We start from the raw sequence: 18,521 nt of genomic DNA, 5'->3' as shown, positions 1-18,521 counted from the left end.
CTTAAAACAGACATCTCCTGGATCTTTGGCAAGTGGCATGGAAAGAAGGAAAAACAAAAAAACTTTGATTTCTGTATATGCAAATGCTCAAGCAGAATTGCTGCCTTATCTTATGACTTCATCCGTGAGCATGAGACTGACAGCTCAGCATTCTTCCCATGGATATCTGTGTATTGCACACTTTTCAGTAGGGACCTCTGGTTTCCTTGAAAATACCAAATGCACTTCAATTCTAAAAATGGAATAGTTAAGACCGGACAAAGAAGATGAGCTTGCAACATTATCAGTACTATAAGAAGTATTACAGCTTTTAGAGTGAATTTCATCAGCTGTGCCGCATACATCTGAAGATATTCTGACATATACAAAGCTGCTCTTTTTTGTTGTTTCACTCCTCAGGAAAGTTTCTGTTAACAATTCAAGTTTTTACTGCAAATATAATTTGTATAAAAAAATAATACATAAAAAATGACTGGGGTGTGTGCTTATATCCAGTAAAGAGATGCTTTTAGTCTGGATCACATCAGAATTCTTTGCAAGATTCATGTGCCACATCTGTATGATCTTTTTCTTCAAAGTCCATCAGTTTCACCGAACAACAAGCTTCTTTCTGTGCTAGAAGTACTTGCCTTTGAAAGCAGGGTTTTCAGGTTTTACTTCAGACTGCTGGTACATTGCAACTCTACAAGGTTCTTTTCTGACAATTCAAAATTTGATGGTACTTGCGGGGGGGGGGGGGTCACCCTCGTCTTATGTACACAGAAACTCCACGATGACACAAATTGAAGCAGCTGCAGAAGACAGCATCTGTTACCTGCCTCCTCCGTTTGTGGTAGTGTTTTCAAATTCGTGTGCGTGCACAAGAACTTCTGCAGGGAGTTCAACAGTAACAGAAGAGCCTGCAGTGACCCCACTGTTCCCGGGTACCGTATGTTGGGGGTGGACAGGTGAGAGAACAAGAACATCACCTGCACGAATGAACTGCTATGAGAGCAGCCAAGTCAACACAAACAAAGTGTTTGTTTCCAGTTTCACTTCCCCTCCCCTCCTCCCTCCAGCGTTTAATTCCAACCCAGTGATTTCAGTGATACATGATACATGGAAAGAGCCTTTCCATTAAAAATGAAAGTTTAAATGGACACTCTTTCTTGAAAGAGTGTCCTCCATATGTTCGGATTGAGATGACCAGAAGCACTAGGCTAGTTTTGTACTGATACACATCAAAAATGATCAAAAGTCTGCCCCTTCCAGAGGAAGCTCTGTACTTCCCATCTCTTCAAGACATTTCCAGGCAGGAAGACTGCCATAGCAAGACATTTGCTGCTTTTTCCTTCCAATCCAGCTCTACAAACAACAGAATTTTATTAAAGTTTGGAAGTTATCACTTCCTGAGGCGGACTGGGAAGAAGGCTGAAGTATCACACCCTTCCTATATGAAAAGAAACCCCCAAGCAGCCTCCTCTGTGCCAGCACTGAGAAAAGTTCCCCTCATCAACAGCACCACAGCAGGAACGCCAGGTCGGCAGCAACAGGGGAAATCCCGCCAGCCCAGGCCAGACAGGCTAAGCTAGAGCTAAAATTATCATTGCAACTGCTCTCTGTCAGTGATTCCCCAGTGCTTCTCCACATATGGCCAACAGGGAGCGAGGCCTTGCCGTGGGTTATGCTGGATGGAGTTTTCACTTAACTCCTTTTGACGACAAGCAACGGTGGGAAGGTCCCCAAACACCACGCTGTAAGGTCCCTGTAAAATGGAAACTAAAGCTTTTCAAACTAGAACCACTGCAATTCTTTTCAGAAACATTATGATCCTTTCCATCACTCAGCTTATTCAACAACTACTAGCCAGGAGGTTTAAAAGAAAAAGCAAACCAAACAAGCCCTTATTTAAACAATTACAGAATTAGTCATCAACAGACTAAGTAGTATTTAGACAATAAGTTCAACATATGCCACACTGATGCCCTTAGCAGTTGCAAAATAGAATTAGAAAACTAACATTTATTAAATCAATTAGAATTTTAATATACATTTCAAGAACGTGGCAGCATAAAAGGAAATGTTTTTAGAAACAACCTGAATCTACCATTTGCACTTTTACAGTAACGATCAGGGCTCTCCTGTCAACGGTTCCAAACACACTCGACCTAAACCACCAGATTTTGGTACCATATTCAATGCAGCAGTGAGAAATTGAAGATTCCAAGTCCTCCCACATTTGTGGAGCAAAGGTACTACGTATATAATGTAATACAAGTCCTAGTAAATGTACCATCAACAATCCCAGCAAAACTTAACAGCTCTGCAAAAGCATTTAGAAACAACCCGTGCTGCACATCTGACTCCCCTTAAACCAGACTCTGGTTTGGCTACTTTTCTTACACGTAGCGGACTAATAAACAGATTTACATCAGTAGGTCACGATCAAACCACCATGTCAGAAAATGGTAGGATCCTCTTGGGTCAACACAAAAATCACATACAAGTTTAACTAAATACATTTTAATAGGACATCATTAAATCTCATGAGGGCTAAAAAACACAGATCTTAGGTACTTGGGTTGGCAAATAAAGACAAGAATACTAAGAAGCATTTTCCACCATTTACTCATTATCAAAAATATTTTTCAACTCTTCTTGCAAAACAAAAACAAAAAAGTACAGACTGGACACATACATCACATTTTTCTTCCTATGGCTTTAACCCCCCACCCTACCCACCCCACAAAAAAGACGGGGGGAGAAACAAACCAAAACCAACAAAAAGATCTGACCACATTCACAGAAAATGACACCATGGTACACTACAAAACAAAAGGAGGTGTCATTTGTGTCCAAAGGTTTTTGCTTATTTCTTAGGTGAGTAACCATCATTGTATATGCTTTGTGCCAAATCAAAATACACCTAACGTTAGGTCAGAAAGCGCTGCAGACTTCATTAGATGAATTAAAGGAAAGATGGAAGCAGTTATAACTAACTTGAAAAATTCACGTACTATTTAACATGCTGTTGAAACAGGAATTGCCTTTTAAATTAGAAGGTAATGTTTTGTGTTCTAGTCAGCCCATTTGTGCTGTATCATTCAAAGAGGAAAAACTTCTGCTTTCACAAAGTAACTGATTTTTTTTTTAGGTTGCCAATGAAATCTTAAATGCAAGACTAAATGCTTCTACTCTAATTTAGGAATTACAATGAAATAAAACTTTTTTTTTTTTCATATAAAGCTGAATTTCTACAAAGGTGCTTTCATTTTTAATGCTTTTTGAAATAAGCTCTTTGCCAACTTTGTGTTTTTTCCATTTGAAGCCTTTCGGCCCAGGTCAAAAAGCATCACCCTTTGAAAGCAACTTTAAATATATCAAAGAAAAACGAGATGTATTCTGGGTGAATTATACAGATTGATTTCTAAGGTCAGATATTTCGGATATTTGTTAGATAAAATAATTTTCTGCCCCAGCTGAAAGATACCTGTCAGCAAAGCACTATGCTCAAGGTAAAAAAATCAACAGTGATAATTGCTGGAAGTCTCTGTATATTGCAGACACTGCCTGGGGCGGGGGGAACAGCCACAGAACCTCTCTCCTCTGTAACCCGCAAAAAAAAAAGCTCTAAAAAAAAAAAAAAAAAAGAGGAGAGAGTGGTGCTAATAAAACTTGCTTTGTGTATAAGCAATTTTCCCGCCCCAATCAAAATAGTAAATAGTAACATGTCAAACAAATTGAGCTGGCGGGGGGGGGGGGGGGCATGACGGATCAGGAAAACAACCTGTGGAATTGCCAAGGAAAAAGCAAGCGCTGGTGTTAACGGGACGGCACATTGGAGTCAGCAGTTTAACCTTCACATGTAAGCAACTGATCTTCCTGACCCTTGTTTGGAGACTGACTGCTCTTGGGGCTATTAGCTTTCTCACTATATTCCCAATCTTTTCATTTTTAAAGTGCTCCATTGCCAATTCTCACAATCAAAAGTTATCCAAGGGCCTTTTCAGACTGGTTTCCCCAGCTTAAAGCTGCATTTCCTACAGGAACACTCGGTGATTTTCTAGCAATAGTGTCTGTAACTGACTGATAATTACTTTTCTACATCATAATCTAGCACAGTTGAAATGGACTAACTAGATACCACTTCGCTACATTTACGCGGAAGCTTTGACTGAGCACAAAGCATGACCGAGTACAATGAGGTTAATATATTCCTTGCCAAAGATCTTGTGATAAAATCATTTACATCAGCAATTCATCTCAAACTATGAGGTGCTGTAAGAACTAAAAAACAGTTTTAGGGTAACTCCTCCATTATCTGCAACTATTTCCCAGACACTAATACACATAACATAGCAATGAAAAACACTTGATACAAGTGATCTAAACGCAGGAGCTCCAGCAAGTTAAACAGAACCATAGCTGCCTTAAAACTGTCGCAGTTCCCCTACTGATGGCAGGGAAAAGAAAGAAAGATTCAACAGTCATATCTCATGTCTATAGCTTCATCCAAGCTTTTATCATCGTGTGTACTGGCAGCTAAAAACGTCGTTACTGGTGACCCTGTCACATTGATTACACTGGTGCTTGTGCTGGCATTGCGCACCGCAATGCTTGTCACATTAATGCCCAAAGTAAGCCTAGTCTGCTCCAAGGCCTTTTCTGGCACTGCAAATGCCTCCAGCTTCTTCTCCCCGTTAGCCATATAGGAGTTTTGGCAGCCACGGCATATGCAGTCAAGGCAGGCTTTGCGGTTAGAGTAGCAAGGGCAGCGTTGGCCACGGCATGTAAGAACACTTGGATTTTGGGTGGCACGACCACATTTACACCCTTTCTTTTCTTGTGGCTTTTTATACACAGTTTTTGTCGGGCTTCCTGGCATAACATTACTGCTAGGAACTTTCTCCTTTGCTTTGTCTTTTGTTTTCAGCACTCCTGGTTTGGCTTTTGGGTGAGATTTCTTAGGGGCATGTTCTAAATTCTTTTTCATGCTTTTGTTAGACAGGAGCACAGTTTTACTTATTTTGGGAGTAGTGCCTCCATTAGGTACAGTTGCAATAGGCTGCAAAGACATTTTGTTTTCCTGTTTCACTGTTACAGGAGCTGATGCTCCCAACGTTGGGCCACAGATGATGCTGGAAATGGGCAGAGGTTGAACCTTTTCGCTGTCGCTTTCCGATCGAGATCGCTTTCTGTTTAACTTAACCACCTTAGGCGTTGCTGCTGTACACGAGATTCCATGAGGAGAAGCATCTGAGGACATGAAAATGTTATGGCTAAGGGGTGGGGGAGAAAGTTGCAGGAAAGGGCCGTTAGTCATGTTTGTCTCCAAGCTGGGCTGCAAATTAGAACCACAGACTTCGGTATTTGAAACGGTCTCTAAGCTCCGTAGAACTTCCTCAACACTAAGGAGAAGAGATCCACCTGGTTTTATGTCTTCGCTGAAGCTGCAGATGTCAATGCCTGTCGTACACAAGTCACTAGTAGAAACGGTATCACACACAGGCTGCAGGCTGCTAGAGATATCTTCATTTTTTATATACTCTCCAGTACTACATACATCGATCGTGTTCGCGTGTTCAGGAGAAGGGATATTCACTCCAAGTTTATCTACTGAAAGCCCATTACAATTGGGCAACCCATTGATAACAGAACCTCTAACATCAGCGTTGTGTGTGCTTTCAGGTACTGACGTAAAACTAGCTGGAGGATCGTTTGTGAGTTCTGAGGTGGAAGGTACTGGGGAATGTGTCAAACACAAAGCCAAGGCTGTATCGGAAGATTTTTCCGTCTCTTCGTGGAGTGGTGATCCATCTTTGAGCAAAGCCAAAAGATCTGCAGAACAATCAACTGCTTGGATAATATCTCGTGCCAGTGGAGTTTGCGTTATGTATTCACAGAGTTTCTTATAGCAGTTCACTAAAATGCTTAGCTGCTTATTCTCCTCAAACTGTTCATAGTCCTTGCACCAGCTACATGACGGTTTCATCATCATCTTCTTGCCTTTACAAGGTTTGCAGACATAATGCTGACACGTGGAGTTTGTGGGAGCAATAGGGTCTTGTAGCAAATTTCCTAAGGAAAAAAAAGAAAGACTACAATGAACTCAAGCCACATTTCCAGGATAACATAGCATGAATTCCTTGTAACATAAGCCAAAAAAATTGCCTGAAAAAGTTCAGCAAGTCACAAGAAAATATACCATCCAATAGTCTAAAAATTCTCACAGCTGCCATATCTGATTTTAAAATATTAGAAAAAAAAAATCAGAAGAACATCCCACCATAATTTGTCATGCTGCCGCAGCCTTTAGAAACCCTCTTAGCTAAAATAGTACCAGCCCCTTTATCCCCTTCAGCAGTTTCTTCCATTGAAAGTTACAAAACACACAAGATTTCTATGAATTTTCCAAAAGCACAACAACAAACCCCCATGAAGAGCTACTGCAGAGATTTTAATGAAATTAGTGAAAACAAATGGAAACTGAGCAAAGGGAAACCCTAAAAGGAATGTAAAAATGATGAAATACCAACCCCAAAAGGAAAGAACACACAGCAGAGACTTTGTTTTACTTTTCATTTGGCTGGGACTAAAAATAGAGCATAGCTTTGTGACAGTCAACGCCACGAATAAAGCACAAAGATTTCAGCTTTGTGAGCAACAAGAACAGTTAAATGTCCCCCATGAATTCTTACAAGCACCAAATAAAACACCTAATACTGTATTTCAATAAAAATGAATATAAATATATATAATGCTCCTTAATAGATTGCTCTTGTTGCACTTTCTGTTTTGGCACAGGGCAACTATTAACACGTCCTGAGGAGCGGTGGCTCCCCGTTTCCCAAGGCACAGACACGTAACAGTGAAATAACACTTAATATTGTAGTAGTCACAGCCATGATGCTTAAATACTTTAAGGTGTCAACAACAGCTCGCATGTCCTGCGCAGGGGTGAGGAAATCACAAAAGATGTTCTCTGAGATCTTACTGTTAAGAAAAAAAACTAAAAAAATCAGTTGCTAATGGACTCAAGTCACCTGACAGCACAGGCTTTAGACACCTAGTGCTGAAAACCTGTCAGATCTCCAGATCTCTGAAACTAGGTCCGGAAGGATGTTTTTGCTTATCTTAAGAACTAGCCCAGTAACACATAAGGATAAAATAAAGTAAAAGAACAGCGTTAATTGAAATTCTGCACAGAAATAATCCAGCTAGTAACTACATCCATAAAACGACAGTATTGCTTTGTTATCTTTAGCGAACTCTAGGCCAGAAAGATATTCTAACTTCTACATAAATTTCAGAGTATCTATAGCCAGCTATGAAAGCGGGCTTCTTCCCCTTCTTTCCAGCAGCAGATTTTCAGCTTTGATCAGAACTGTCTCCCTGTGAGGAGCCTTTTCTGGATGAGCTACAGCAATCAGTGAATCTTCTCCCAGATTTCCCACCCCAGTGCAAACATGCTGTTAGGAACAAATTAATAAAATTCTGCAATTTGGGAAGAGAAAGCAAAGTGCATATAGTAAAACAGACTGAGATAAAAAGTCCCAGTCAAAAGTATTTTCTCTCATCAGCCGCTTCCAAGGAAATTTTAATCACGTGAACCTTCCCTAATGGATTCTCATGACAGCCCTTTGGAGGGATACAATTTGCTGAACCTAGCTGAGTGCACCAACTTATGAACTACGTAAGAAAAAACAACTTTTCTATGCTGTAATAGCTTAGTCTAGAATCCAATCCCTCAGGCAGGAGAACAAGACCTGCTGTTCTAATCCTTAGCTGCAGTAGCCTTCAAACACAAAACTTGTCCCTACACTCTGTATCTTTTGCCCAGATGTTCCACCCCTTTCCTAACCAAGCCCTCCCTACTCTTCACTGCTGAAACAACTTCTGAAAATTCAACTTTGTGTGTTTGAAGTAATAGGAAACTTGCATTAGCACAGTCATTTTGCGACACTCCTGAATTCTGTGAATGAGCTGATGGAGACTACCTATCCCCTGTTCCCTCTGAAGCCCAAATCCCTTGATACTTGCTGCAGCCCTCCTCTGTCTGAGCCATCTTTCAGCAAAAGTGACCTGATTTAAGCTGAGTTTTGAGAAGCAAATAACAAGGGTCAGTGCCTAAGGCATCGTTATTCGTGTTTTTTAATACACTGAGAGAAAATGGATTGTTTAGAAAGTTACCAGGTGACATACATCAACAGAATGACGAGTAAGAACTGTCATTACACTGCAAGTGGAAGAGTAACCATATGGAAATGGACAGGATTTGATCACAGTTACCTAAAAGCGATACAGGAGGAACAACGAATAGAAGAAGCTGCAGAACAGCAAAAGGTTCAAGACACAATTACAGCAATATTTGGCTGGAAAATACATTTTATGACCAAAGATTAGATATTTAACTTTTCTTTGCTCATCTAATGAGGAAGAGCTGACTGAGGAAAACTGACTCCAGAAGACCCTACAAAGACAACAGCAAAACCCTCTTTGAGCTAAGCAGTGAAGATTTAAAGCCAACAGGTAGAACCTGAAGCCACAATGCAACCTGCAATGAAAATGCTTAAGTTCCCTTTCAGTGACACTATTTAAACAGCAAGGCAGGCAGAGATGTCATGGTGGTCATCAGATAGGATTCGAGTTTGTGAGCCAAGTCAGGGACTTCCATTAGGGAAGAAACAAAAGAAAGCTTTAAATCACACCAGCTGGTCTCACAAGTCATGTCCTTAGGCAGAAGGAGTTCACAAACAACTGTCTGGCCCTTCGGGATCTTGGGTCTTCCCACCAGGCACAGCAGAAACTCTGCTCTGACCAAAGCAAGCAGCAAACGCCCACAACAGTTCTCATTTAATGCTCTGAGACTGCAGAAGCCATTGTAAAAGTGTGCGTGCATCCACAGCACTTCCACCACCAAAAGGCCTCTAGCATTAGCACCCAGCGAAACAAAGCAGCTGGGTGTGCTCCTTGGTCCTCTTCAGCCTCGTTTTGCTACTTGGGAGTTATGATGATCAGTGTGTGGCAGATTATCAAGTATTAAAATACTTACAGATGAGACCAAATGAACAATTTACAGTCACAATTTAACTTTTAATTAGATTTTTTAAAACATCTCATTGCCAACTGTGCATTTCATTTATCCCCAAAAATTACACTTATCCCAAAATAAATTTGGCTGAAACTGCTGAATGGGTACGAAAGCTAAAAGAGGATACAAAAATCTGGAAGAAAAATAAAATAATCCAGAAGCTTAGAAGAGAAAGACAGATGGACAGACAAAACAAAACACTTTACATGCTCCCCGGAGGAAAGAACACAGTGAGTTCTACCCTCAGTAAATGCCAGCAACCTACACAGAAGAGACACTGGGAATGCCTGAACCATGGGAATATTTTCAGCTTGAGCTCACACCTCATTGAATATTCATTCTGCAAAGTTTCTTCCTTTATGGATTCTGTGGCACCTATCACTCGTCAGTTTTAGTACTGTTAAGCTTTAAAAAAAAAAAAGTCGACCATGAGATGCAAATTCACAGAAATTTAGGTTTCATTAGTTTTAATATTTGGGGAATGCTGTTAAGTCAACAGCATTGTCCCAGAAAGCCAACACCTGAGCTACTACTGAGAATCTGGAGGTACTAAGCTTCGGGATGTTCCAAACCATTGGCTCCACAGGCTCCCAGGGCGTAACATTCATTGCTGCTGCAAATCACCAAATCCCCCCAGGTTAAGATTACAAACTTCACCAAGACAATAAAACGGAAATGATTCTGAGATGACCCAGCCCATCCTCAAACTCCTAAGAATGACCCCACTGGGTCAGACCAAAGATCCACCTAGCGCGACATCCCCCCTCCCTAGCGGCCCAAAGCAGATGCTGTGGGCACAGAGTGAGGAGGAGGTAAGCAAACCCCGAGTGCTTGCCCAGCCTTTAGCCATCATTCGCTGAGATGCTCCTCACGGGAGATGGCGTTTCCATGTACGCAGTAAGCCTCAGACTCTCTCCAGAGGCTTGCCTCCCCTCCTGAGCTATTTAACATGTTATCAGTCACAACAGGCTTTGACAAGAAGTTCCCTGGTCACTGTGCTGAGAATAACCTTTTTGCTTTGAACCGTTACTCCGGCTGGGTTCACTCAGCAATCTCCGGTTCGCGTGCTGGACGAGGCAGCAGTCAGTCCCTGCCGCTCTCCTCCACACCGCCGCGGGTTTCACAGTCACGTACTGCGTTCCCCCACGTTCTCCCTCCCAGAGCGAGGGGTTCTGGCGTACACAGCTTCATGCAGCGCCGCAGTGAAGTTCACCACTACATTCTCTATTCAGTTTCTGATTTTTAACACTTGTTTTACTTTCGATTGATACCCAGTACTGAGCTGATACTTCCACGGAGTTTTCTATTGAGAAGCCAAGATCTCGCTTTTGGCTGGTAGCCATCAATAGTGCCACTTTCTATACATTCACAAATTTATATAAAAATGATGGACTCTGAGAAGTTTGTAATATTTTTCTCCATGTTTATCATTCTATATTTATCTGAGCTAAATTTAATTTGCCATTTTACTGTGCAATCATTCATCCTCATCAGATCCTGCCACGTTTACTCAATGCAGACCTTCATTTTTACTACCCTAGATAGCTTGGTATTACTAAACTTCACCTCATCTCTGCTCACCCTCTTTTGCGAGGGGGATATTAATACACCAAAAGCAAAATCATGTTCTTAACAAGCCTCCAGTAAGAGGCTTCAAATTTCCCTAAACAACATCAGAGCTTAACTATCCTACTCTCAGAAAAGTTCACCAAACATCTACTCAATTATGAGCACGTACACTTAATATGCAGCATACACAGAGAAAATACTGTTAATATATTATTTACAAAATACCACAGCTGTCCTGGAAAGGCTGCTACCAGGAGGGAGGTCATTTAGACCACAAGGAATACTTCCTATTGTGTTCCTTAATGAGCATTACTTCACAGCTGCAGGAAGAAGGGAAGCATCTGCAAATTGTATCTCACGGACCAAAGGAGGAGAAGAATTGGGAATCAACGCGATTATTAGGTGTATGTATCCAGCAAATGTGCTCCAAATGGGCGAAATACACAAAAAAGAGGACCTTGATTCACAACAGGATATCTCCTTTCTTTCTCATCTACCTTGAGCAAAGGCAGAAACACAGTGCCGTAGAAAAGGGGGTAAAGGCCCCACACATGAAACGCCCCTTGCAAAGCCTACTGAAACATTACATACTGCATTTTTGAAGACTCAAAGTTTTAAGGATTTAATAGGTTACAGCAGTCTATTTTGATGAAGCCAACTAGGACAAAATTATGAAGACAAATTTTGTTACAAGTATAAATGAATGTAGCGCCGTGGTTAATCTCAAATATTGGTCTGCCAAAACAAAATCTTTAATCCTCACTTGCATTCACATCACGAGAAGTCACCTGCATTTTATAGTGCACAGCAAGCAAGTGGAAAGCTCAACAGCCACAGCCCTCTACTGCTTTCACTCTGCCTGACGTGAATGGGGGATTCCCAGCTGCAAGGAAGGGATGAAGGAAGGACACCTAACCCAGGCAGGCTTTTAACACCAAACGTTGCAATGACCACAATGGCCACGGTGGCAACATTTTGCATGTAACGATGTCATCCAAAAGTCAAGGCTGCTGTATTTTAAGAGGCTTTAAATGGCAATGTTGACACATCTACTGTGGGTACAAGACACATTTAGCATGTTTCCATACAGCATAAGCACTCAAAAGAGTTAAAACATGCTTTGAAAGTTGTAGGTCTACTTAATTAAATTTATCACATTCTCAAGGCAAACAAGAAGTAATGAAAACTGTTTTTTCCCTCCACCAAACAAAACTTCTTACGCCATCAAGGTTAACTGCACAACCTTCAAGACAACTCTGCTCTTCAAGCCCACTGGAGAAGGAGCAAGCACTGGGCCGTGACCACAAGGCTCGGGAGACAGAGATCCACAAAGTTATCACTGAAGGACTTCAAAGCAAATTCCATTGTAAAAGCTGGACAATTCTAACTCCCTGAGAAGTACAGTGCTCGATGTGCTGTGCATTATTTCTCAAGTTATATGGAAACATCAAGAATCTTTTTTGGCCTCACGCAGAATTCCAACCTAATATCAAGCACCTCCTTGCTCCATATTTACTCAAACTAATCTGTAAATCATAACATAGTAAGAAAACAAACCAAAGAAATCTGTGTTTGGACTCCCTAAGTCCATAGACCTGAGCAATTAAGTTGTCCCAGTAAAGGTGCCTGTTGGCAACATATTAACTTTTCTTTAAACACTATGAAACGTAATCAGTTTAATCAATATCCTCAGGTGACCATCAAAACTAGTCCATCATCTCCCATTGCCTCAATGAGAAACACACAAATCAAGTCAGAAGACAATACTGTAACCCTCGCTTTGCCATCTCCTTTTCAAGTCTGGTACCAACCGGCTCTCAGGGTGGAAACCACAGAACTTCTCTTCCTCCTATGCTTCCAATTTTGTTTTAAGACAAAGGAGTATTTTTAGAATATTTTTTATTAAGAAACCCACTGAAATTCAACTGGTACAGCTTTGTGTTGTCAAAACTCAGGCAGTACAAAGCAGACAACCTTGAAAAAGCACTTCTCCCAAGAGTCACGTGCAGGGTTTCAAACAGGAAAGGGAAACGGTGAATTTAATTGAGGAGACAAAGAGGAAGAAAAATCAACCAACATGATCTTGGCTAAAAATTGGTGCATTCAGAGATACGAGAGTGGAAATTTCATAGGCAACTGCCCATGGTGGCTACCTCCGAAACCAGAAGGAAAAGAATACTTGCAACAGGAGATATTTTATAGGTACTTTGTCCTGTATTTCATGCTCCGTGGTAGCTGTTTCAGGAATTCTGGTTATTTTGCACAGTCTTCAGAAAGTCAGAAGTATTCTGGTAACCATTCCATGTAATTTTTAGGGGGGAAATAACACACTTAAGAGTTACCCATACCTGATAGCTGGACAGTATTTTTTGACAATTAAAATGGAGAAAAGAAGAAAACGTCAACAAAAAAATACCTGAAAAGAGTCACCAATGCATATTACTTTCAAACACAAAAGGCAACTGATCAGGCACGAATCAGCCTTCACCCTCCCTACTAAAAGGAGAACGGACAAAGAATGAGAATTGTACCCTCCATTCTTCCATCACAAGATTTAAATATGCTTTCTCCTTTAAAACACTGATATCCAGGCTTAACTCACTCAGAAACAGCTCAAAACCCAAACAGAAAGTCTAGTATCATGCATATAATTACGTTTTCAGTAGTGGGAATTTGTTCCTTCTTCCTTTTTCCATCTCCATGACTAGAAATTGAATTTTCTAGAAGTTTTAAATCTATATAGGTGTCACACAACAATCTTGCCTTCTCCAAAGGACATTGCATAGCTGCTGCATGCCTCCGATTGCCTCAGCACCATCAGCAACCCTATCACAGTATGTGATACCTCGGTACCACAGACCCATAACTCACTTGCATTCCACTGGCTTCTGGAGCTTCTTCACTTAGGTATTTGTAGAAATGCTCATTATGGAAGTTTAAAGAAATTGCACTGTTAAAAAAAGGCTACTTCACAACTTCCCAGTGGCAAAGCACAGCCTAAAGCCGTAAGCGCTACTTGGGATCCGTACCGGTGCTGCCGAGAGCTGCGGACGGACAAGGGGTCTGGAGGAAGGCACGCCGCGGAGCAGCGCGGGGCAAAGCAACAGAGAAGGGATGAGGAAGAAGAGGAGGAGCCATCACCGGGCTGCCAACACAGACAGGATGGAAGAGAGATGCAGGTGCTTACACGACTCGATATACCACCGACTCTGGAGAAAATTCAAACCTAGCTAGTTGAATCAACTCTGTAAGGCTCAACTTCTATCTACAGCATAAAAGTTTCAAAAAATAAGCTAATACATTTATACAAGAGCAGCCTGGAAGTAACATCCCTATACTGATCATCAAAGAAAAGAAAATAAGTCAACAAAGTACTTCTTTTTATTTAAACCACACCACTCCCATGCTGGCAGTTGCTTCCACGACGCTACTTGACCACTGAGCCTTCAGCCCCCTACCTAAAACTCTCCAGAGCTATTTCAAAGCTTCCAGCGGGAGCCGTGTAGGACACTGGTCAGCACCACCACATTGTTTCTTTGTTCCTTCCCACCCCTTAATCTCTTTGAAGCCACATGTCGTCTCACATCCCGTTACTTAGATTACAGGATGCTTAGGACAAGAACTTGGTTCTCATCCTGCATTTCCACAGCACCAGCAGCCGCTGGGTGCCCAGCCCAACGCGGTGTTACGCTGGAGCCCCACAACCTTTCCAGCGCTTTTGCATTCTAAATCGGCAGCGACAATCTGTCAAACATTTTAAAATATCCGTCAGAGGTTCCAGGGTGAAGTCTTCCAAGGATAAAAAACTCAGCTGATCTGACTGGCAAAATCTGTCACTTAAACATTTTAACTGGATTGCAAAAAAGTGTGTTAATGTGGCAGCGCCAACTGAGATTCTGAGTGGCTTGCAGTAACCTACACAGGATTCGAAACAGAGCGAGTCACTCTTAAGAAGATTTTTATCCCAATAGGCAGTGTTTTTAAAACATTAAAAGTTTGTTGCATAAATCCTACTAAGCTATTTTTAAATGAAGTGAGGTATCAGCACACCATTTAACAATAAGCACTTTAGTCTAGAGACTAAAATGCAGATTTCACATCCTCAAAACACGTATGGCATATACCTTTTCTCTGTAAGGCATGCTCAGAGGAGTTATTTTTAAGTTTAAAAATCTCTAGGAAATGTCACCTCTCGCATCCCTTGAGGACAACGCATTTCCTGCAGCACTGTCTACAAAACTATCGCGTGACCGCACTCACATCCCAAAAGCATACACACACTGCCGTACCATCGGGGTAACTGAACCTTTCCAACCCGTTAGGTAGGGCCCGTTAGGAGACCTCAAATCCACCCAGAACAGATCTAGTTGACTGATTTACAATGCCAGGCTGTATTTACATTACAGCTTTCTGCTGATGTAAGTTTGGGCGTGCCAATTTGAGTCTAAAATCAGAACTTTAATTAGAACTTCCTAATTATGTGGGTCCAAAAACTTCTGCCACCCCTGCTGTGAAAGCTGGTTTAAAAATCTATCAGATCAGAAGAAAATCAGTTGGCTTATGTCTAGTGCATCGAGAAAATAGTGAAAGCACAATAACGTCAGCTGATTTATGTAGCTGTCACTTCTAAAAACAATTCTGTAAAATTAAACGGACAGTCTTGACTGCAGAATTAATACCTACAGAATAACAAAGCATAGCGGGGTGCATTCAGAGAGATTAAATACTGCAGCTGATGACATGAGGAGCGCTAAGTTGGGGAGTGAAATCCCAAGGGAAGTGCTAGAAGTCCTGCACAGGACTTAAACAAACCTAACTCTACAAAGTGCAGGCGGTTTATGTGTTACTGATAATTCACGCAGCATTTCTCCAACAAAGCATGACTTTTAGACATGTACAGTCAAGATCTCATTTCACCAAGTTCTGAGCAAAGGAAAGCACCAGACATGCAATGTCCCATGTACTCGAACCCGCATCCCGATATTTGGATCTCACAGTTTACGGACTACAGATGGGCAAAAAGAGCAAATGTCGGAAAAGCTTTAAGTGTGTTCAAAACAGACTGTTAGGTTTTGGATGGTCAAAGCACCCGCTCCTGTGATCGATGACATCTCACAAAAGTAATCTTTGCCTCAGTACTTAAACCTTTATCTGTTAAAATGCTGTCTAAAATTAAAAAAAGTCTTGATGGTTGGAAGGAAGGCAGAAGATGGGCTTTAAATGACCTCACATATGCAGGAAGCGTAGCAGCTCTTAGCCCCGATGTGTACAAGGAAAAAAAAAGTGTTTTGGAAATACCGCAGGAAGGTCAGAGGGCTGAAGAGAGAAGAGGCACCAATATTCACCCATGACAGAAGAGAGAGAAAAGGAACACAAAAAGCAAACAAGGAGGTCAATTTGCCTTTACCAGTCCGAGCTGAAGATTTACGACTGCTGGTCAACACCAGCGCGGGCAGTTCTGTGTCGGACAGAAGCGCTCTCCCATGACTAACTGCCTGCAGGTTCAAGAACAGCACTTCACTAACTCTGCAGGACAGAAACTGTATTTTAGGGCCTGGGTGCGTAGCGCCCAGCCTCATAAAGAACCAGGAACTTGCTGAGGCCTCTGTACGCTACTGGGCCACAAACAGAAGTCCAGACGCTGAGAGAGAATCTTGGGGAATCACTTGTAGACAAAATATTTGAAACAAATAGCAGCTACAGTTATCTGAAAGTTAGACGCAGTAGGGAAAAAAAAATTAAAAGCCAAAGTAGCACCCCCTAAAATTTGAATAAGAGATGAAGCAGAACCATCAAGAAGTAGTTTGTTGGTCTGAGTATCCATAGATGCACGAGCCCATAGAAGAAAAACTAAACAAGCACAGGCTGCCCCCTCAAACTGAAAGTGACAGAAAAGCCACGCGAGAAAAACTGAAGAGGGGAAAAGTAGCTCAGGAATTTGGGCAGGGACAAATTATAGATAGACAATTCCAACAGCACAGAGTGCAAAAATAAGACTGCAACAGGCCAAAAAGGAAAGAAGTCAAGGCAAGGAGAACAAAGAACGCGTTTCAGAGGACTAGTCTCAAAGCAGAGAGGTCCGGCAGCACAGTAGTGAGTCCCTATCGACACATAAGAGACACAAAGTCCCTACATGAGTATCTTAATAAAAAAAATAAAAAAAAACACACAGAGAAATCTTAGCATATTTTTAGGCAGAAATTGTCTGATGATTGAGCAAAAGCAACAATGACTTATGGAAGAAAACAGTTAAAGGTTGGAAGTAACAGGGCCTAAGGTACTACGTGAGAGATAAAGAGCAGAGTTGCATTAATACTGACATTGGTTATGCGTGGAAAAAAAAAAAACCTTAGACAAATTATATCAGGAAATGACGACGCCGTGATCCTGGGAACAGGCTCCCTCTTTCCCAGTACAAACTGATCTCTATTTTCTAAGACTCTAAGTGGGAGGAGCTACTGCTACAGGATAGGAAGCCTCCGAGACTTGTTTAGCAGCCTCAACAGTTGAAGTCCTGATCTTGTAAATAAATACAATATTTAACTTTGTAAACGCCGCTAATTCGATTAAGCCTTAATGGGACCACACACGCTAGTAAAGAAAAACACATGCGCACGTAAAGGACACGAGTCCCGTCCGGTAAGAAAACAAAAACACACGCAGGGCCAGGGCTTCGGATCAGCAGAGAACAACAGAATTCACAAAGCGAGTCAAGCGAGAGGTCTGACAGCTCGGCCTCCCTCTCCCAGCGCTGCCCGGTGCCTCGAGGGAAAGTTGGCGGAGGGCTGACAGCTCACCGCGGAGCCTCCTGCCCCACACGGCCACGGCCACAGCCACGTGCCCCCACTTCACCACGCAGAAGGCGAACCCTCCCCAAGCGCTCCAGAAGGCAGCGGCGAGGTTCCGGATGCGTGCCTCTCCCCACCACACGCAGATCGCTCTTTTTCGGGGGCAAAACGCGGCGGGGAAACGCCGGGAGGCTGCCGGCCTGCGTGCTCGCCGTGGCGGTTGTTGTCACGGGAGAATTATCTGCTCCGCGCGGTAACAGCCTTTGGATTTCTTTTGTGCGCTTGACGTTCCTGGCCCTCAACCTGCATTACTTTGTGTTCTTTACGTTTCGGTGTGTGTGTGCGTGTGTGTTCCTTCCCCCCCGGACGGGCTGTACACGGGCTGTCTCGGCCCACACCTGCTCTCGGCCCCCTCCTCGTTACCACAACCCCCCCAGCCGCCCCGATCCCCGCCGCCAGCCGCACGCCCCCTGCTCGCCTCGGGGCAGGGGGGTGCTGGGGAAGGCGCTGCCCGGAGCCGCCCCCACCGCCGCCCCCCTCCCCGGGGCTCCCCGGTGCCGGTGCGGGCAGCCCGCCCGAGGGCCGCGCCGAGCCCCGGGGCCCCGCCGCGCCGGGAACAAAGAAGGGTTCCTCACCGCAAACGCAGCAGGAGAGGGACTGCCTGAAGTAGGGCAGGAGCTTGTTAATCTCGGAGAAGGACTGCGGGTCCCCGGGGTCGTAGTTGAGCACCAGGCGGCTCGCGGAAACGTAGAGAGCAGTGGCGTTCACCGGGTTCATCGCCGCCGCTCGCGCGCCGCCGGCTCCGGGCCGAGACGAGGGCGCGGGCCGGGGCCGGGGCCGGGGCCGGGCCGGGGGCAGCCCGGGTGTCACCTTGGGCCGGGGCCGCCCGGAGCCGCGCGGCGGCGGCGGGGGGGGCGGGGGGGGCAGCGCGGCGCGGGGCCCGGCCCCGCTGCTCCTCCGGCCCCGCCGGGGCCTGGCTGCCGGGCGGCCGCGGCGCTCCGAGGGGCGGCGGCGGCGGCGCTACTCCAGGCCGCGGGCCATGGCGGGCCGGGCCCTGCCGCTGCCGCTGCCGCTGCGCTCCGCCCCGCTGCGCT

General features: G+C 43.6%; 2 protein-coding genes across 4 annotated transcripts in view; one reads left to right on the top strand and one right to left on the bottom strand.

The window, feature by feature from the left end:
• The window catches only part of PPP2R3A (protein phosphatase 2 regulatory subunit B''alpha), a 59,194-nt gene extending 53,388 nt beyond the window's left edge, over positions 1-5,806 (top strand). The window contains exon 15 of one of the 3 annotated variants that reach the window (XR_014588197.1): positions 5,668-5,731. Coding sequence is in view for 1 of the 3 variants with exons in the window: in XM_083848793.1 (XP_083704919.1) it covers positions 5,668-5,674 (7 nt within the window). In the remaining 2 variants the exon portion in view is untranslated. Of the gene's footprint in view, positions 1-10; positions 3,632-5,667 lie in introns of those variants that run through there. The other 2 variants (XR_014588198.1, XM_083848793.1) reach the window with 2 other exon arrangements.
• Positions 2,594-18,338, bottom strand: MSL2 (MSL complex subunit 2). The gene is made up of 2 exons (XM_083848822.1): positions 18,063-18,338; positions 2,594-6,057 (listed from the first exon to the last, which is right to left on the bottom strand). The coding sequence occupies exons 1-2, from the start codon at positions 18,202-18,204 to the stop codon at positions 4,460-4,462; spliced, it is 1,740 nt and encodes a 579-aa protein (XP_083704948.1). The 5' UTR covers positions 18,205-18,338; the 3' UTR covers positions 2,594-4,459.
• Positions 18,339-18,521: the final 183 nt, after the last annotated feature.

This window comes from Anser anser, assembly GCF_964211835.1.
Source record: "Anser anser genome assembly, chromosome: 9".
Taxonomy (NCBI): Eukaryota; Metazoa; Chordata; class Aves; order Anseriformes; family Anatidae; genus Anser; species Anser anser.
This window is presented reverse-complemented; position numbering and strand designations above follow the sequence as displayed.